Source organism: Sceloporus undulatus, chromosome 5 (assembly GCF_019175285.1).
Source record: "Sceloporus undulatus isolate JIND9_A2432 ecotype Alabama chromosome 5, SceUnd_v1.1, whole genome shotgun sequence".
Taxonomy (NCBI): Eukaryota; Metazoa; Chordata; class Lepidosauria; order Squamata; family Phrynosomatidae; genus Sceloporus; species Sceloporus undulatus.
Window position 1 is genome coordinate 148,901,601 of NC_056526.1, and position 21,489 is coordinate 148,923,089.

At 37.8% G+C, this 21,489-nt stretch overlaps 1 protein-coding gene across 4 annotated transcripts in view; it reads right to left on the minus strand.

The window, feature by feature from the left end:
• Window positions 1–2,744: 2,744 nt before the first annotated feature.
• Window positions 2,745–21,489, minus strand: part of GAB1 (GRB2 associated binding protein 1) — a 98,003-nt gene continuing 79,258 nt past the window's right edge. For 2 of the 4 annotated variants that reach the window (XM_042468475.1, XM_042468474.1), the window contains 7 exons: window positions 20,062–20,147; window positions 19,188–19,494; window positions 13,508–13,597; window positions 9,774–9,867; window positions 7,362–7,485; window positions 6,590–6,712; window positions 2,745–4,832 (listed from right to left, as the gene is read on the minus strand). In XM_042468475.1, coding sequence (XP_042324409.1) covers window positions 4,674–4,832; window positions 6,590–6,712; window positions 7,362–7,485; window positions 9,774–9,867; window positions 13,508–13,597; window positions 19,188–19,494; window positions 20,062–20,147 — 983 coding nt within the window. In that variant the 3' untranslated portion in view covers window positions 2,745–4,673. The remainder of the gene's footprint in view (window positions 4,833–6,589; window positions 6,713–7,361; window positions 7,486–9,773; window positions 9,868–13,507; window positions 13,598–19,187; window positions 19,495–20,061; window positions 20,148–21,489) is intronic. The other 2 variants (XM_042468477.1, XM_042468476.1) reach the window with 1 other exon arrangement.

Consider the following 21,489-nt stretch of genomic DNA (forward strand, 5'->3'; position numbering starts at 1 on the left):
TTGTAGAAGCATGTTCTGGAACCAAAATGAATTGGTTTAAATAAGGAAGATGGCTGTGGAAATGGACTCATGCAAAATATGAGAACATCACTTGAAGGTGATACACAATGGTACTACATTCCATTCCACTAAAAATATATTAAAATCTTTTTAGGCAAGTGTTGGAGGGGGTATACAAAACTAGGTACACATATACATGTAGAGTGCTCTTGTACACATCTGGAAAGAGATCTTTACAGAAATAGGTGATATAACAAAACAGATGGATTCATTAACCAACTATTGTCCTTTTGCTTTCTTTCTTTCTTTCTTTCTAGATGAAAGCTCTTACCTACAGCATAAAGATTTAATGGCTTCAATGTGCCTGACACTTAGGCTAGAAATAGCTCTGAGTTGGAATCTGATTTTACCTTGGAGAAATGGAGATCTAGAATATTGGCTCTAACTTTGATGAATAATTAACAGAATATATGAAGGACATAAGTAATCCATAATCCACAAATACTTTTTACAATAAATTATATCTATTTATTGAATACTATGTTGTGGTTAGCAAAATTCTGATGTTCTCTTTCTACCCCAAATCATGCCAGTTTGTAGAATGGTGTTTTAGCTTGAAGTTTTACTAATGAAGACACAAATTTTAGAACACATCACTGACACATAACTTCTGTTGTTCTTTGTACATCCCATTTGAGGATTTACTGTTGAGACTATGCTGCTTATATATTTTTCTTTGTATATATTTAAAAAAAACTATAGGATCAAGTACTCTAAGCAGGAAGTTGTAGAAACCAAAATGAATTGGTTTGAATATAGAGGGAAAGCTATATGGTATGAGTACAGTGGTGAAGAGATAAGCTGATTCACACAACTATGTATTTTTTTGTAGATTTCATTTCAGGAAGTTTATTTTTTTCAATAGATTTTGAATCTTGTAAAGGTTTCAAATTGTGTCCCAGTTGTCTTGCAAAATGTTCAATATTTTCTGGTTAGCTTTGTTATCACTCACCATGGATGAATTGATAAATGAGATACCATATATACTCAACTATAAGTCAACCTCATGTATAAGTCAAGGCCAGGTTTTGGGGCCAAAATTATGGATTTTGCCATGACTCGTGGATAGGTTGAGAGTAAAACTTGGAGGCTCCTTTAATGTGTGTACGTGTGAATGCAGCAAGAGAGACTCTCATCGAGTCTTTTTGCTTCAGCATTCAGCTTCCTTTTCAGGGGGGGGGGCATGGGTGGGAGATAGACTCTTAAATAAACAGCAATATCAATCAGTCTCTCAGGACTCTTTCTGATTGGCTCAAGAGATAAAGAAACTCTCTCTCCATGGGGAAATCTGAAAGATTGCTTTCACATTAACATAGTAACCCGTACATAACTCAACCTGGGATTTTGGGGTCAATTGCTGGGCATAAATTTTTAGACCTATGGACAAGTATATAAGGTACTGATCTATTCAGCAACACAAGATCTGTGTTTGGCAGCAGAACCATGAATTGTTTTCACCAATCATCCCCTCCTCCTTTTTAAACGTTGTATATTTATAGGTGGGTGAAGAGCAGTGACAAAACAAAGCATTACAAGAGTGCCTTGTAATTCCTTTTGCAATCAAAAAATAAAATGAGGTACAAAATGTTCCTGCTTCTATTACAAATCCTGAATCTTCTCTTCTGTTTAGATTGACAATATGTAGAGGAAACAGGGGCTGCAGAGTGAAAGCGGGATCTATGACAACTGTCACCCCCAGAAATTGGAGGTTTCTGCTGGATCCTGGTTTATTCTGTCAGCAGGAAGAGCTTTTTCCTTCATAGAAAATATCTCTGGATGCAACCTATTTGTGTGCTTTTCTTTTAAATATAAGTTCCCCTGACAATAAAACAGAAGTGTGGTTAAAAAACCCCATATTTATCTCTTGCCTTATTTTCATACTTACTTGTCACTTCTAAATTAGTAAGAACATGAGCCAGTCCCCTGACTCCCGCCCATCCTACACAGAGAATTAGGACACGCTGATGTACTGGCATTGGGTGGAGAAAGGAATCACTGCAATATTGGGTGAAGTTTTCACCCAACCTAGGTAAACACACCAAGACAGATTTTAGTAGTTTGAACACTGCTATGGCTGCTTTAGGTTCTTTGAAATAGTACACACTGTCCAACAGTGGCAGCTGGTGGTTTCCATGCCAATGCCATGGTGAATATATTGTGAGTTTTAGAATAAATTGTAAAGGAGCTACCTAAGGCACCAAACCCATCCCTAAAGTATGCAAGTTCACCCTGGATAGTTTCTTTAAAGTTCAGACTTTGAAGTATGGTACAAGTTACCAGAGAGAGCCAGTCTGGTGCAGCAGAGTTTCTGTGCTGGATTAAGCAGGCCAGAGTTTGAATCCACACTCAGCCACAGAAATCCACTGGGTAATCTTCTGCAAGTCACAGTATCTCAGCCTTAAAGGCATTCAGTGGCAATCCCTCCTGAACAAATCTTGGCAAGAAAACCCTGAGATAGGGCTGCCATAAGTTGGAAATGACTTGAAGGCACAAAACAACACATTAGCAAACTGACTACTCTACTGATGTGGAAGCCAGTACTACTACTGTTGTCCAATGCAAAATGCCTAACCAGCTTTAAGAAATCTACATAAATCAGAGCCTAGCAATGGAATAGCTTTGCAAATGTGCCACGTGTTTTGGTGGCGGGGGAGAGTGTTAATCAACAACTTCAACACATCAGAAACAGAACAATTTGAATTTATTTAAAATTCATCTCAAAATGCAATATGTTTAGTTTTTTTTTAAAAAAAACAACACTCAAAACATCAAAATATTTCTAATTTTAAAAGAAACCTTGTTAGGAATAAAAAGGATTTACAAACTGTTGAATTGGAGGTGGCAGAGAAATGATTGATTAGGCACAGTTATTAAGGCCAGTATCTAAGTTCATTCGATATTTAGGAGGTATGGAGAACAAAAAAAAACCTTACTTGAATGTTACTGTACGAGAGAATTAGTAGATGTTTTCCAAGATGACATGATTAATGAATTTATTAAGGAATATTTTAAAGACAGCTATCTTTTCTTCCTTCTGCAAAATTCAGGAGCAAAACAGATAGGCAGGAAAAAGTGGCTTGAAGCTGTCTTTCTAAAGCCACATTGAAACCCCACCAACTGGACCGCCGGCTCCCAAGGCAGCTGGAGTGCTCATGTCATGACCACATGATATGGCTTCAAGCCAGGAAGAAGCAGAAAAAAGCTGCTTCTTTTTGAAACAGCTTTTCTCTGCTGAAGGGCACTTTCTTGCTGGCTTCAATGCATGTCTCATCTAAACACCACACCTTCAAGTCAGCATGAAAGCACCTCTTTTTGCCTGTCTTTTTAGCCCCTCAGTTTCTAAATTTGGAGTTGCTTCTATGTTATGAAGGAGTTATGAATCAAGAAATCAAAGTACTTGATATGAATTCTGTACCTAGGGGAGAGGCTTGTTTTTTTAAAAAGATGGGATAACTTTGTCATGACATATTAAAAAAAAACACCAAGATGTTAAAAGATACCAATTGCATAGGAATTTAAATATAAGGCCAAGTGGAGAACTAGGCATAATAAGGATCATTAAAAGAGCACTATGGTGTCAAGACATAGTATTTGCATATGAATTGCAATCTACTTTAAACACAAAAATATCACAGTATCTTCTAGTACTAAAACAGTGAATGTCAAACTGTTTCATTAATTTTCATATTAAAAACCAATACTAAAGTCTGGTAGCAGTAGAACATTAAAATATATTGTTCAAACCTGATAAGTGTGTTAGCACCACAGTGCTAGGGTACGTACCTGATGTTAGAGACTCTACCTTCTGTAAATAATGTAAAAGTTATGGTTTGTAAATGAAGTGTTTAGCTCACTCATACTGCACACCATTGTCAGTGTGCAAGATTATGTTGTGTTTAATTATTCAGTGCAAAGATCCCTCCCTGCAGAATCTTTACTCACTGAATAATGAACACTGTAATCAGTAAAAATACACCAGGAGCTTCTCTATTAGTGTGCTATTGCATACAAAAGACAGAAAGGTAAATCCTAAAACCAATAAAGACTATTATTATTAACTCACAGCCATTTCTCTTAGGAAGGTAACCTGTAGACTTCCAGATATTCTTTGCATGTATTAAATATAAAACATAGGTATTTAATAAATCATTTTTGACATTTCAAGTAGATTAAAATTGTGAAACTATCTCTAATTAATTACTGAGCTATTAAAATGCACTTCAGACCTTAATTTTAATATCATACAAGTAGCTTAATTCGTAGAGTGTTACATAGTAGTGTCAAAGGGGAGGAAAGTGTTAAAATACATTAGGTAGGGAAAGCTGAACCAACATTTTAGCAGGAAAAAAGTGCATTGTAATACTACAAATGTATTAACTTGGGGCCAAAATGTTTTCTGGGACCGAAGCAATACTATTTTACAAATATTACACCATACTGTTCACCCAGTCATACAGATTACTGTTTCATCTCATGATGTTGTCCTCTTTATTTTTTTTATGTTTGAAAAAAAATGTAGTTGAAGAAATGTCCAGTTCTCTTCTGTTAAACAATGTTATAACTGTAGAACTTTTTACAAACATTTAAACAGGATGATGAAGGGATGTGTTTATTCATTTTACATTTTTTATTGGTGTTTCAGATTCTGTAGATTGCCTGCCATCAGTCCAAGCTTCCCGTGTACTCTTCAGTGCTAATGTTTTTTGTTGGTCAACCACGACATAATCAACTCTTTCATCAGCCACACTGCTGCCTGAGCCACTGCTCTTTTTCTGTAGTAGAAATTGAAAAGCAGAAAATTAAGATGAGTTAAAACAAGTCTGAGAGCTAGTGCAATGTAGTGGTGTGAGCATTGGACTATGACTCTGGAGATCAGGTTTGGAAACCCCACTCAGCCACAGAAACCCACTGGGTGATCTTGGGCAAGTCCCACTCTCTCAGCCTCAGATGAAGGCCTCCTCTGAACAAATCTTGCCAAGAAAACACTATGATAGGTTCACCTTAGGGTTGCCACAAGTCAGACATGACTAGAAGGGATACAACAACACCAAAGTCTATAGAATGTTAATTTGAAGAAGGAACTACAGTCCAGTACATCACCACCACCACTCACACTGTTCTGTAGATTCCTCTGAGACAGAGTGGGTTTTAAGGGGGCAGTGGGTCTCCTTGGGAATGGGAAAAAAATGCAGAAATTTCTCCTGTTCTCCATCTGGAGTATCCCAGGACCAGACTTCTCCTTACAGGTACTTGAAACCAAGCTTATGAAAACAGGAATACCCAAATTTCATGGTTTTTTTTAAAAATGGTACTAGATATGTTGCCTATACAAGGTGATACAAGATGAAAAGCCATTGCAAGAAAGCCTTTTATTTCAACAATAGTAATGGCAAGTGACATTTATCATTCCAAGAGTCTCCATTCTGCTGATATTGGCTACAAGGTTTAATTGGTAGATTAATCAGATAAAGATTTAACTGATTCACTGGCAAAAGAAAAAATTAACCAGTAAACCTTAGAACAAAAATGGAGCTCCTACGGCTAATATATTTTTTCAATAATGTATTACAGTAACGAAGAGTGATGAGGAATGAAAAGAAATTAAATGTATCCTTTTCTTCAAACAACAAGGATATACTGAATGCCCCCAACATGTCCTGGAAAGAAGGAAGGGACATGGGCTCTGTTCTATCAGTATTACTATGGGTGAGGAATTTGTAACTCTCCAAACGTTGTGCAACTCCAGATTCTCTCAGTGCTAACCAGGGCAAGCAGTGACCAAGGATGATGGAGGTTGGAGTCTCAAGTGCATTTGAATAGTTACAAGTTCCCCATCCCTGCTCTATGTGAATTCCTTCATGGGTAGGCTCCTCATGTAGATTTGATTGAACCCATAGTGTTTTCACAGGCTATATAGATGCTCTCATTCCAGCAAACAAATTGTATATTATCTACCATGAAAAGACCCATTTCCCTGCTCCCTGAAGTATGTAATTTTTGTATTATTTTTCACAAATAAAAGGGGGGAAACAAACGCAAAGCACTATTCTAAGCTATGTATGTTTCATTAACTCTTACAGTAGTTAATAGTAATGCAAAGCACTAATCTAAGATATGTAAGTTTCATTTACTTTTCCCAAGAGATAAAGAAAACATATACTACAGTCTAGAAAAAATTCACATTTAGTTATTATGCAAAAGGATCTTGTGCCACCTTTGAGACTAACTGAAAGAAAGAGCTTAGAGCTCACACTCTCAGCTTTAATTAGTCTCAAAGGTGCTAAAAGATCCCTTTGCATATTGATTCTCCAGACTAACACAGCTATAGTTTTTAATTCCACAGTTAGTTGCTGAAAACATTAGCGGAAACACTTTGATGCCAAGTGTATTACAGCCAGAATATGGAAAAAGTATGGACTACAACTCTCCAAATCTCCCAGCCAGCATTGCCACTAGCCACACTGGCTGGGGGATTCTGTTGAAAATCTAAGTTTTCCACCCCCTGTTCAGAATGGCATGTTTTGCTTACCTTGCGTGGAGGGGTAGATTTTCCAGAGTCTAAATCCAAATCTAAATATTCCACTTGCTTGTCACCTTTCGGTTTTACCATAGGGCTGCTTCCTCCATCAAGGCTGCTACTTCCAAACAAAATCTGAAATTTAATTGAAACAATTAATTCAGCACACACTTGATCTTAGCCAAAAGGCCGAGAAGTGAACAACAAAAATATTAATCTAGTGGAAGCATATTAAATTTAGAAAATTATGTACAGAATGGAGAAATTGGTAAGGGAGACAATTCTTCTCTATCACAACACTATCAAGTCTAACAGTGGGAGTCAAAAAGGCCTACACCCAACGTAATGCTCATAACATGTCTGGATTTTTAGCCATTCTCCCATCTACTGTGGAGAGCTTAACCCCCCCCCCCCCTGGTTTCCCTGCAGCAGGTTTTAAAGGCTCAGGGAGATCTGCAGGACAGAACAGACTGAACCCTCTTCTTTGTGCCTACAGAAGTTGCTTGTGCAGGCACTATGTCAGAAACAGATAACAGTTAAAGACTATATAAGAAGTATAGAAAATGGTGTTAGACCTTCAACGTACAAGGAAAGAGGAATTGATACAAATAGGGCAACACACCACATATCCCATTATGAGCCATGTTTGACTGCAAAATTCTAAGCATGTCCAAAGATGTGACAAAAAAAATCAAGATGGCTCTTCTTGTTAATCACCCTTGAACTCAAAGTGCAAGATAATTTTATAAGGGGATAATAAGTAGGGATATTTAAAATAACATACTGGATCATCACTGGACTGATTTGGATTCATGGGTACATAATTCTCTTCACTGTCATGCGAGTCACTACTAGATGTTGTGCTGTGAACGGAATCTGGCCGAGGAGACAATGGAAACCTGGAAGAACTAAATTAAGACATTATTTTTAAAATGAATCTGGAAGACCTTTAAGTTTCACAAATTTATTATTTTTGTCAAATATTTATAATCCACTTTTCTACATCAATTTTCAAGGGAGCTCGCAACAACAAATGTGACAATAACAATAACACACAATAAAATTAAAAGTTACAGTCACTTAGCAGAACAGCAAACAGCAAAAAATATTAATGTTAGAACCACTACTTTACTATTAAATTGGTAAAGAAAGTGAATTAGGTTGATTAATTTAGTTCATTATTTTAAATTATTCAAATTAATGATAAACCATTGATCTTCATTAAGAAAAATAATTGTACAGGTAGTTATTTATAACAATAATAGTTTTTAAAAAATTTTTAAAATTTTTAAAAAATTTATACCTGTCAATGGAATTAATTTATTTTAAAACAAATCATTTCCAAATTCTGGAAAAAGACACAGGATATAAAAATATCTTATATTCAAAATATAAAATGGACTAAGATAGGGCCAATAAAATACTATTAAATGGTCTTTCCCCTAGAGAGCAAAGTAGGCCAGGTGGTAAAGTTAAGTCATTAAAGGCTTTTCTAAAGGGAAAAGTTTTAACATTACAGGTAGAGGCCCATAAAAATGGGCAAAAAATCTCAATGTGGAGTCCCATCATCCTATCTCAGTAGCAGGAAAGGCTCTTGCAAATACTTAGCCTGATCTTGGATCGGAAGATGTAGCTACAATACATAACTACGGTCCGGTACAGACCGCCCAAAAAGGGTGGTCTGCCGGCGCCTTGTTTTGTTCTGCGAGGAAGCTGCAGCGGACAAACCGCACAGCTTCCTCACGGAGCAAAAAGAACCTGCAAAAAGCAGGTTCTTTTTGCGGCGTGATACTGATGTCACGGCGCGCCAATGGCACACTCATGATGTCAGTATCGCACCACAATGTGTGGACACTAAGTGTCCATCACGTCAAAATGGCAGCACCCATCCGTACAAGGCGCCATCATTTTGATGTATGGAATACGTGCTAGGGTTGCGGGGCATCTGTAAGCGACACCCTGAGGCAACCCTAGCATGTCATCAAGACGTGCCATGAGGCCCGTCCGTACTAGGCCCATGATACACATCCCACACATCCCCCACCCAATCCACCTTTTCTCAGCTGCAGGTTCCAGCAGTCACAGCAAAGTAGAGGATGAAGAAAACATCCCCAGCAACAGGCCTCCACAAGGAACCTGACACTCTACATCAAGGGTAGGCAACCTTTTTGAGCCGGGGGCCGGGTTGCTGTCCCTCAGACAACTGGGGGGCCAAAGCCAAAAAATAAATAATTAATTTTTTAAAAAAATTAAATAAATAAATAAACCGGGACAAATGCAGGACAAAATTTTCAAATGGAGGACACTTCTGAGGCTTCTATAGACAATTTCCTCCCCTGCCCGCCGCTTGTCCCCCTTGTCCGCCTCCTCCTGATAGGCCAAAGGCCCCACGCCATCACGTAAGAGGCCAAAGGCTCCGGCGGCAATCGGCGCCAGGACCGGGCTGGAGCCGGTCCCAAGGCCTTGCCGGGCCGTATCCGGCCCACGGGCCGTAGATTGCCTACCCCTGCTCTACATAGTGAGACTTAATTCTAAGAAAAGTGTATAGGTTTACACTGCATAAACTACAATCCTAAGCATACTTCCTTAACAAACTGTTATTTTAGGTACCTTCAAGTCATCTTCAACTTACAATGACCCTCTGATATGATTTTCCTGGCCTCTGATAGGATTTTCAGAGGAGGTTTACAATTTTTATTCTGGGGATCAGGGTTTGATTCCCCGCTTGGCCATGGAAACCCAATGGGTGACGTTGGTTAAGTCACACAGTCTCAGCTCCAAAAAACCCTGTGATAGTTTCACCTTAGGCTCACCATTAGTCAGAAATGACTTAAAATCACACAACAAAAACATAACTGCAAGAATTTAACTTGCCCAAAGTCATCTAGTGGGTTTTCATGGCTTAACAAGGAATGAAACCCTGGTCTTTCAAAGTCTTTGTCCAACACTCAAACCACTACACAATGCTGGCTCTCTAAAACCTATGGACCCCAACATGATCCTCAATACTGTGGAATGTAATTCCAAGTAAACATGCCTAGGACTGCAGTGAAATGTTCCTGTTCACATTTAAGATTACAGCAAATAAAGCTACTTCAGTGGGTAATTCACATATTCACAATAGTCAAAACAGACAAAATAGAATGGACAAGAATATAGCATGACTAAATAAGAAAAAAAAAAAAAAAAGACTTACTCTCGTGTAAAAGTTCTGGTGATGGGAGATCTAACTGGAGCTGGCAATTCATCCCATTCGGGGAGAGGTTTTATTTCCAGTGGTGCTGGTTTTACTATATAAAGATGGTAGGGAAAGAAATAATAATAATAATAATGTACTTTCAGGGCAGAACATTTTTATTTAAACATCAGAGAAGTTACTTCAAAGTATTATTTTTCTTGCAAAATACTTGGTCTATTTGACAGATAGATTTCTCATTTAACATTGAAGAACACTAAATTATGGTATCTATGGCATTAGAACATTCAAATAGCTAACCAAATCAAAAAGAATGGTCAAAGTACAATTTTGTTCTATACATTTTTAGGCGCTTAATGATGCTATGTGAAGTCTCAATCTGAATTGATACAGGGATGGCCTAAGCTGCTGTGATATGTACACAAATAAATATTTTTTGTCTAGGATTTAGGACAGAGTGGACAAGGTTACAGAAGTCATTTCTGGTCCACCCTACTCAGAGCTAGTTACTTCTGGTAAATTTCTAGTTTCTTGAAAACTGATTTGGAGCATAAATACATTTAGCAAGAGCTGCTGTCTCTGCATTTCTGGAAGCTTGCAGGGGCTTGATCCTCCCTTCTCCCCCCCAAAAATGGGTCACTGTCAGAGGATTTTTAGTAATCCATTTTTCCCACCCATGGATGAGGAAGAGAAAAAACAGAGTTGTCTTTGTACCAGTATAAACTCTTCAGGTCCGTCTGTATTCATTCAGGTCCATTGCTCTTTCTACACACACTGAAGTAAAATCAGATCTCTGTTTTACAAGTGCTATTTCGGAACATGCCTATCAAGCTGCACTAGATTTGTGTGTGTGGGGTGGGATATGATGTCTGTGTTTTAAAATCATACCTGAGACAGATCTGGTGCTTAGAAAAATGTCTCTGCATTGAAAGTAGTTTCAAGTTTGGCTATTAAGCATATGAGAACTTAAGCTGTAATTACTAACCGAACAACATGATAACATCATTATAATTCTAACTAAGTCTTGGTACTACATGATTAGATTCAAGAAAGTCTTGCCAACAATATACATTGAAATCAATTGCATAACTGGTATTTATTAAAAACCTGAGCAAATAGCTATGTCCTAATATTATCCTGCAATAAAAAATATTTTTTAAAAATGCATGTAAATATTGACATGAACGATACTAGGAATGACAGCAACTTATCTCTAGGCTATCCTACCTGAATATGTATATAGATCAAATGCAAGCAACTTAAAGAATTAAGCTGGCCACATACATGATTTTATATGAGGTTTCTTACACTGCAATCCTATGTGCCCAATAACTTCAGAAAGAATTCCTCTCAGTCAAGTGTGCATAGGATTGCAGTATTTAAAACTATTTTTTTTAAAAAAAGTATTTTCAAGATTTAAGAGCTTTCTGCAAATGTCCAAATACAACAGTCGCAAGAGACTGTACTAAGCAAGAAATACTGCAAGGCACTTCAGTGTTCAGGGTGGTCTGGCTTAACAGCTCTTCCAAGAAAGCCTTTTAAAAAGCATTTTAAATTATTCAGCCTAAATTTAGGTGAAGTATCATCCAGACTAAATTACTTTAGCTATCAAGGGCACTGAATCACTACAGAGTACAAATATGGGCAGAATCCAACAGTTGACATCTACTTGAAGAATATCACAATATTGTGGGACTGGAGGAGTGATCACCTCTCCCGCTCTGTACCTCCTGAATGGTCCCTGAAACCATCCAGAGAAAGTTTTTGGTCGGCATAGGAAAGTTTGGGAAAATCCCTCAAGCTCCCCAAGGAGAACATTTAACCAGCATATATGTACACTTAATATTTGTTTGTTTGAAGTATTTATCTCAGTCCACCAGCCCTCCCAAAGCAATACACAACAGATCAAAACATTATTTAGAAGCAGTATAAAGCAATTTGAACAAAGGTTTTAACAAGCCAACCATTCTTTGAGGATAGATTAAAATAATTTCAAAAGCCAACCCTAAACGTAGTTCAAAGGCTATGTGGAACAAAACAGTCTTGTTTGCTCATTGAAATCTCCACTGTGGTAGAGCCAGCTTGACATTCCTTGAAAGTGAGTTCTACAACAAAGATGGTGCTACTGAGGAAGTTCTGCTTTGTGTACTCACCAACCCAGCCTCTCCCACCTGGGACATAACACAGGACCTCCATTTATATATATATATTTATAATCACAGAGATTCTGAATACTCATTTTTAAGATGGTTATGATATACATTTCTGCTAAGATGTCAGAGGGGACATTTCAACGTAAAAGAAAATACCCTTAAACGCTGCCCTGTTCTGGGCTTTACATTCTTTTAAAACAATATAGGTTTTGCAGACATTGTTTTAGAGATTTATTCATTTCTAACTCAAAGTTCACCCTTAATAATCTTAGATGGATTTTCCTCTGATGGAAGGTTCTGAAATAATGCTGCTGGAATTAACAACAAAAGGTTTTAAGTGGCATTAAGCCATATTTGATAAACTGAGTTATTATAAGACTTTAACATTTCTAAAGCCCAACAGGAGACAAAAGTAATAATGCTACATACTCTAAGCTAGGATTCTAGAAGAGGTACAGTTTACTTTTGAAAACGTAGCAGCAGTTACAAACTGCTAAGATGTCAGAGGGGACATTTCAACGTAAAAGAAAATGCCCTTAAACGCTGCCCTGTTCTGGGCTTTACATTCTTTTAAAACAATATAGGTTTTTCAGACATTGTTTTAGAGATTTATTCATTTCTCACTTGGCTGTAACTATCCACAGTATAGAACTATCCAACTGTCTCACCAGAAAGAGTGATGGACTGTGGAGAATGTTTCTATATATTGCTTTACACATTAACCTCCCCCTGACATCACAGAATACTTATTATTATAAATTCAATCATCATTTTTAGTACATGTTCAACCATCATTAGGCATCACTGCAGAACTTAATCTTAAGACCTTGTGATTTCTGCTTTGGAAGTTATTTCTACCTGCTGGCTGATTTTTTTATTTTCTAGCAAAGCAGGAAGGAGAGAAGAACATATTTTACATAATGTAAAGGCATACATTGGCTTTTACTAACTTGCTACACATTCCAGATTCTGGCCATTTCAAACTATAATATTATCCTAAATCAAATTAGGTTCCATACAGGGATGGTGCCCAAATGAAACCCCTTCAACAGATATTTACTAGGAATTTAAAACTGTGACATCCAAATACCACTGAAAATCAATAGATAAGATGTACAGTATATGAAACTGCAAACTGCCAAGTTTGAAACTGTAACATGTCAAACTGCTTCTGCTATTATTAAAACCTCCATCTATCTGGCAAGGCAAAATATACAAGCACAATGCAGATGTATTCTATTCTATTATTAAAATAACTTTATAATAATCACTCTCTCTCGTTTCATCCCAATATCACAAGACTATATACTTACCTCATTAAGCATTTCATGTTGGATATATTATTTTGAAAACAAAAAATAAGTATGTAACAACAGATACTAAGCTTATTAGAAGAAAAATTGTGTTTATACATATCTTATCCAGCAATTCCTCCCTCCCAATATTATGTATGCCTTTTTCTGAGCAGAAAATAATGTGGCTAACAAATAAATGGACCCATGGATTGAAATGTAAGAGAAGTAATGGCAAGGTTGTACAAGAATTTCACTTTTAGAAGATTTTATTACACAAAGTACATACCCTTTCTTCTTGTAGTAAATTCACCTATGGTTTGTGAATCTGTTCGCTCTAAACCATGTGGCTTAGGTCTTAAAATTTTAGGGCTCTGACCTAATTGGTAAAAAAGAGAGAGTCTATCTTAATATAGGAAAAAATATATATCATCACTGGGTGGGAAAGCTAGAAACCTATAAACAAGCTGCCAAGCCCCTTGCAGAATAGTACATACAGAAGCAACAGTGAACAACTGGTGGAAACAGTTTTGCAGTGTGGCTAAAGCACATGCTGGGCGTAAGCCAGAAGGCATGCAGGAGACTTGCTTTAAGGAAGCAACTCAGCTAGAATGGGTAGAATGACATGAACATGTTTCTTAAACAAAGTCTGGTCTAGCACAGAACTGATAAGTACAATACTGCAATGATTCCCAAACTGGATCAAGCAAAATACAATGACAGGGATGACAAAATACAATGATGGAGACATCAACACACTTACATCCATTAGACTCAAGGAACTCCTCTTTCTAAATCCGATTGCTAGTTCCAACTTGAGTAAACCCAATGAATCAATGGATTAATATATCATTCAGCAATTGATAAAAAAAGATCTACTGTAGTTGGGACTAGCAACTGGGCTTAGACCAAAATATATTAGATGTGTACCATTTAGATGACTGCATCTAAACGAATGAATACATCCAAAAAGATCCTGATCAGCCAAATTAATCCCAAAATGTAGAAGAAGTTGCTCCCTTCCACAGCAGCCAGCAAGACCTCATCTTGCTATTTCGATAACATGTTGTCCTTAGAACCACTTTATGAAGTACACTTCCATGGAGGAAAAAAACATGACAATGATATTTAGAGCTGTGTATGGTCAGACATACATATAATGTACAAGGAAAGGCACGTGCTCAATGAATGAGGAGGTGGATTCAATGCATATCTCAATGCACTCTACAGATCTGCAGACATAGATATCCTGCAGTTGGGCTACCCAGTGTCATGAACGAAATGAAGCTTTGCAGCATATATTAATGAAATTATGAAATTCTAGTACACCAATGCATCAAAACCTGCCTCTCCTACTGCTGATCCCAGAAACAACTAACATTAATGTGCTAAAAACTAAACCTATTTCAAATACATAATTAAGGTGTTGAATTTGCAGTGTATCAGCTTATTCTATCAGTGTGTGTATGTGTGTGTGTGCTCACCTTCAAGCCACCTGTCAACTTATGACAGCCCCATTAATTTCATAAGGTTTTCTTAGGCAAGGAATACTCAGAGGTGGTCTGCCACTGCCTCTCTCTAAATATATGCCACAGTACCTGGTATTCCTTGATGGTTTCCATCCAAGTACTGAGCAGTCCTGAACCTGCTTAGCTTCTAAGAACAATAAGGAAATGGTGCCTTCAGGTTAATTGGACTTCACATTTTATCAGTAATACCTGCTTATTGAGATTAATGATCTATTATAAGAGAAGGAAGAAGGCAGACCTGGATTTACTCTTAATTCTGTAGGTGACTGACAGTAGATTAAGAAGTATTCTTTACACTCAATATTTTAATCAAAATAGATTTTAAAAGGTGCTCCACAGCTTACAAAAAGATTTGGAAACCCAGTGTGATACTGGGCTGGATGGTATAGAGAGCACATTTTAGAAATGCTACCTTTTTGGACTGTAACACCCAGAATCCCCAAGTAAGCATAGCCACTATCAATGCTAGGTTAGAGACTCTGGAGGTTGTAATTCAAAAACTGTCTTTTCCATGCTCTGTTTCAGAGGTACCTATTAATTTGAAGTGTATTATCTGCCTCTCACTGGAACACTAGTTTGTACCTGGCTCTGATTGCTGGATTTTGTGGTTTCCAGTGAAAAACAAAGGAATACCTGCAAGAACAGAAATCTAATTATCCTTTGTCTATCACTATCATGTGGAAACATAACTATATGAGTGCAGCACACCAACCTAAGTAAGAGCATATAATAAAGCATTGTTGAGCACTGCTATCACTGTGACAATACTATAAGAATGCAATTAAATACAATCCTAAGGCAAATTATTTGCTTTACAGTGCAATCCTATTCTTGGCTATGCAGAAGTAAGCCCTGCTGAATATTTACTCTGAAGTTAAATATGTACAGGATTGCAGTCTCAAGAGGCATTGCAATTTTTACCATGCACATTCCATTCATCCACCTACAAGCTATTATGGAATACAGAACAAACTGCCATTCAGTTTGTCTTCTTAAGTGACCATTTCACACTACACAATGATTCCACTTTAATTACCATGGATGCATCCTCTGGCATGCCAATATTGGCATTTTTGAGAGGCGTATTTAGAATTTCATGCCAGAGAACTCTAGTGCCTCACCAAACGCCCAATACTTTAAGCTGCTTTGGGTCCCATGTTGAGAAAGGCAGGATATAAAATTGCACCACTCCACCCAATTTAGGCCAAGGACGCCTTGGGTTTTTATTTTTATTTTTTAGGGTTTTTTTTAATAGGATATAAACAGGAAGTGACTCGTTCTCACTTCTTTTTCTTATAAAAGGCCTCTCTTGTACCTAAAATGGCCCAGACACAATTCAAGAAACAATGCACAAGATAAAATTTCTTTAACTTTCAAAATATTTCTTTTCACTTGTGCTACAGATAAAGTGGGGTACACAACACATTATGTCATATGAAAGCAGAGCTGGGAAAAGTGCATCCAGAATTTGGGAACTATGGTCCAAAAAAGTAACTTCTCCAAGGTCTGGATAGAATCTCCTCCAATTGACACAAACTAGGTATTTTTTTCCTCACAAGAGTATAAAGCTGTAACATTTAACAACTTGTCATGACAACTCAGGACCATCATGAAAAACCATTCCAGTTTGCAGTATGTTTTAGTTTCTGGACATAGCTTCATAATGTCATTTTCCCATTAATTAAGTCTCTGCATTATTGGTTTTCACATGAGCATTATTCACAATGGCATCCTATCAACATTCTTCTACTAAAGATGGCAATAACAATTACTCTATAGGGCATTGGTTTTCAGCAATAAAAAGCCTACATTTCAAAGAATTATCTGTCTCATACCATGTTGTAGTTGTGTGCCTTCAAGTCATTTCTGACTTATGGTGACCCTGGGTTTTCTGGGACTGAGTATGTGTATGACTTGCCCAAGGTCATCCAGTGGGTTTCCATGGCTGAGCAAAGAATCAAACCCTGATCTCCAGAGTTATAGTTCAACCCTCAAACCATTATACCAACCTGGCTCTCTTCTCATAATATATTCATATAAGCGCAATCCTCGACATTATCCCCCATCCTTCAAACATAAAGAAAACTAACAGAAGCCTAATTTCAGTCAATTAGAGTAGGTACATTAAATCAATAGAACTATTAAGAGCCCTTTTACATTATACAGTTATAGCACTATGGTTCCCCTTTATCTGCCATTGTTCCATATGGAACCCTGGGATTTGCAGTTTAGGGAGGAAGACTTAAAATTCTCAGGCAGAAATTTCTAATACCTAACTAAATTACAATCTCCAGGATTCCACAGGATAAAGCCATTGCAATTAAAATGGAACGATACTGTTATAATTGTCTTGTATGAAAGGGCTTCAAGTATTGTATTGATTTACCAAGTTCCAATTGATTCAAGGAGTCTAATCTAATTGGAATTACCAATAGAATTAAGTCCTGGATACATGGCAGTTTGAGAGTATTCCATTTCTTTTGATTTATATGGACACTACCCAGTGGTGCCGAGAGGGGACAGAGATTTTACAAGCAGCTCCCATTTGCTAGCAATGCTGCTTTCAAAGTACCATCACCAACACATGCAAGCTTTGAAAGTTTAAAGCAACAAAAAGCACAATAATTACAAGAACATAATTCAATATAAGTGGTGTCAAATAGGTCATTGAAATAACATTTTATGACATGTTCTCAAGTATCTTTTGTCTTTTCTAAAAGGAGGAAAGCTTACCTATCTCCATACACACAAGGCTGGAACTAGACTTACCCCTTTGCAAACAGGACTGCTCCTTCCATTTACAAAGGTAATCAGTGGAGGTTTACAGCATGAGGAGGAGGAGGGCAGGATGGCCATTTTATTCTGATTTTCCCTCTCTCTAGATATCCCAGCACCACCTCCAATTATGATCAAGAGAAATCTCCAACCCAATGGAGTTCAATTCCAGGAGAATAGAGCACTAGAGGTTGGGGGCGGGGGGACTGCCACTCTGTTCTATTCCTTTGCTGAGTGTATGTTTGGACCCAACTCAGTAATTCACAAAGCATTATCCTGACCAATGCTCTTGGATTTTGCATGAATACCCTTTCAAAATTTTAAAGAATTAACAGATGCTCTATCTCCCTTAAATACTAGCTGTGAGCTAAGAGATGAAGGTGAATATCTCTTAGCTCACATACATTGTTAAAGGCGCATCCATATAGAAATACTTAGATAGAAAGTGCAGACCACCAGACAACTGCTGAAAAGGTTGCTCATACTTATGTTCTGTGGATTATTTTGAGCTGAACCACTGAGAATGGGAGGCAATTAAAATTTAACTTCTGCTTAACCACAAAATATTTTTTCAATTAATCCAAGGGGATCTGCCAAAATAACATCACTAATGGAAAGTACAAAGTCTGGCTATCGTAAATTCATTTGAGCCCTGTATAGTATGTTTGTCTCAAACACAAGTAGTGCTAAATGGGAGGGAGGGGGTAAAGGGACATAGAGGCAAGTTCTACCACTAACATCCCTGTGTGCTTGTCTACCTTGGAGATGTGCACATATTTTAGAATGAAGATTTGAAAGGGGATTGTAAGTTCATATAGGTGAAATACACTCACAAAGGAGTAATGTTAGGAAACACTGCCTAACTAGATTCCCAATCATGAATGCACCTATAACCACCTGTCAAAGCTTCATGCTAAACCATGAAGATTTCTAAAGTAAACAATACCAATAGCAAGTACATTTCTGTACCGCTTATCAGGGCACTTAAGCACTCCCTAAGCAGTTTAGAATGTGTAAGCTAATTGCCCCCAACAAGCTGGATACTTATTTTAGTGACTTCAGAAGGATGATAGGCTGAGTCGACTCTGAGCCCCTGGCTGGTATTGAACTCACAACCTTATGGTTTGTGAGTGAATGGCTGCAAGCACAGAAAAATGTTGGGAGACATCTTAAGTATGCACCCAGATCCCCACTCCAGGTTTACACCTATTCATAATGCCAAAGGATTCCTGTGCAGCACTCTTCACTGAATTAGGGATGGGCAGATGTTTGGTTCACTTTTCTCCTACCTTCAAATTCTGTGAATTTTGGCAACTCTTGCGGTCTCTTCCAATTCTGGGTAGGCAAGTCTATTAGTTTTGCTTTCTTCCACCTCTAAATTTTGTGAATTTGAGTAAATTCTGATTTTAAAAATGAACACATACAAATCTTCACTCATCCCTAGTCTGAAAATATAAGTAGCTTATAAATGTCTCTACAGTATGGGTTCTGTAGAAGAATATTGTATGTATACTGTCAAATATATATAGTGCATATATTTTATAAGATAACTTGTAAACTGTTCATATTGTTTCACAAATTTTTCACCAGATTTTATTCTATGAAGGGGAGAACAAGTATTAAAGATTTCATAAACACTCAGAGCAGTGACCACACTCTCCTCACCTTTTCTGTCTGGCTTGAGGTTCCTATCCACAGGCGGTGGTTCACATTCTGCAACAGGGACTGGCCTTCTAGGAGGGGTCTTCGGACTGGACCTAAAACCCATGTGCGCTGGTGGAGGGACTTGCATTCCAAACAACGAAAAGTCAAAAGTGCCAGGAGTCATTGGCACATAGTTCGTCACTTCTTGGATAGGTTCAGTAAAACTGCTAGAATGCTGGCGTGGGGGAGAGTTTGGGTTCATGGGGACATAATTCTCTTCCAGTTCTTCACTTGAAACACTTCCTACAGTCAACAGACTTTTGTTTTTCTAGAAGCAATGAAAAAAAAATAGCATTTTTAAAAAGGGCTAGAAATTAATTCATTTTCCTAACTGGGCTTCCCAAACTGCAACAGAAATTATTTCTACTGTGATTTTGATCAGTTCTAAAAGTAATTTTCTATTTTGTAACTAACTACCCCAATCATACACATTTTAGCTTAGCTAGTGATGTGATGGCCACTTGATCCCCTCCTATGTCTTGAAAGTCACACTCATTCCTGATTCATTTATTTTTCAATCCCCTACACTCCTCTTTGTCAGTAAGATACCCCTTTATAAAAAGCAATGAACTGTGCCATGGTCATACCACAGCTGCCTCCCTCAATCTCATGTCACACGCATGGGTTGGACTATTGTACAGACAGTTGCCATGATGGCTGGAAATGATGGGGGCTGTCTGCAGGACACTAGGTTAAGAAAGGCTGTATTAGAGCAGAGCATTCCTGCTTCACAGGAAATATACTTTATCATTTTCCATTAACAACAAATATATATGAAGGGAAGTGCCCCTCTCCTGCCACTATGATGACAGTTGACAACCTAAATCAAACTTACAAAGTGGTTATGGAAGCCTTCTAGTGAACTTGATCTGTCATTTGCAAATGTTCGTGGAACAAAATAGCAATCTTGAGAACCAATATCTAAAACAAAAACAAAAACAAAAAAAATGAGGGGGAGAGAAAGCAACCATGGCAAAAGAACATACAATTATATACTGTTAGCTAAATGGGCGATATATTTTCTATTTTAACTGTGACAAATGAAAGGTATCTAATCTAACCTTTGGCCAATTTAGGAAATGCACTAATGATGTCTCTCTGATAGGTGGACACTCCAAGCTCTACTTAAAAAGCTCTGAAATAGGCATCAAGAAACAAAATTTTCAGACTTGTATAAGTTACTCTACCCAATCAAGGAAACATCCATGGATGTCACTGGTTTTTTTATTTTAAAAAATCTATTTGAGCAAGGCAACTGCAGCTCACAGAGTTCTTTAAAAATATGGCGGGTTACAAACCGCCACTTATGACGCGTTCCGTGCATGCTAGGGTTAGGAAGGAGCGTGTTAGGGTTGAGAAGAGTCGCCTCTTCCTAACCAGCCCCGGCCCCAACACGCACGGAGTGCGTCATAAATGGCGCCACCATTTTGACGTCTTGGACGCATAGCGTCCAGACGTGTCACAGCGGAAGTGACACCACGAGGGCGCGCTTAGCCCCTTGCGGCACAACTTCCACGTTTTGAAAAGGAGCGCCATTTCGGTGCTCCTTTTTCGCTGCGCCGGGAAGCCTTGCAGTCTGGCTGCTGGGGCTTCCCTCCGCAGCAAATGGCGGCGGCGGGAAAACGGCCGCTTGAGGGTGGTCTGTAACCCGCCATATTGTTTTAAAAAAACCAAACTAACCCCTTTTATTTTGAAGAACCTACTGGAATGTGTAAATCTTGAATTTCTTAATAATTAACTGTATCTATAAGAATACTACACAGAATTCCTTGCCCAAAGACTGGTCCATTAAGAGATTCCAACTTCGTATCACCCAAATTTCCGGCATGCACTAAGAGTCTTCACAGTCTGACAGTGAAGATTAAACACTGGCCCACATAAAATAATTTATCAATGAAGGTTAGGCTGGCTCCCTTTTCTGGCAGTAAGCACAGACTTAAAAATTCAAGAAGACTTTTGGCAGCTTACTGGCTGCAAAGAAAGTACTAATTACCAGCTAGGTGCTACCATTCCCTCAATGATGTGTTTTGTAATATGCCTTTAGTTTAATTATACATTCTATTGAATAGTAATATGAGCCTCTCTGAGTCCTATTTTTGGGAAGAAGATGGAATAAGCAATCCAATAAATAAACTACCCTCCTGAACTATAAAGGCTTAAAATCAGCTTTATTTCTTATTACAGTATTTGGATTAAGTAATCTAGGGTGGGCAAAAAAAAAAAAAAAGCAGGAGGGGCTCATAAAATCACTTGACTATCAACT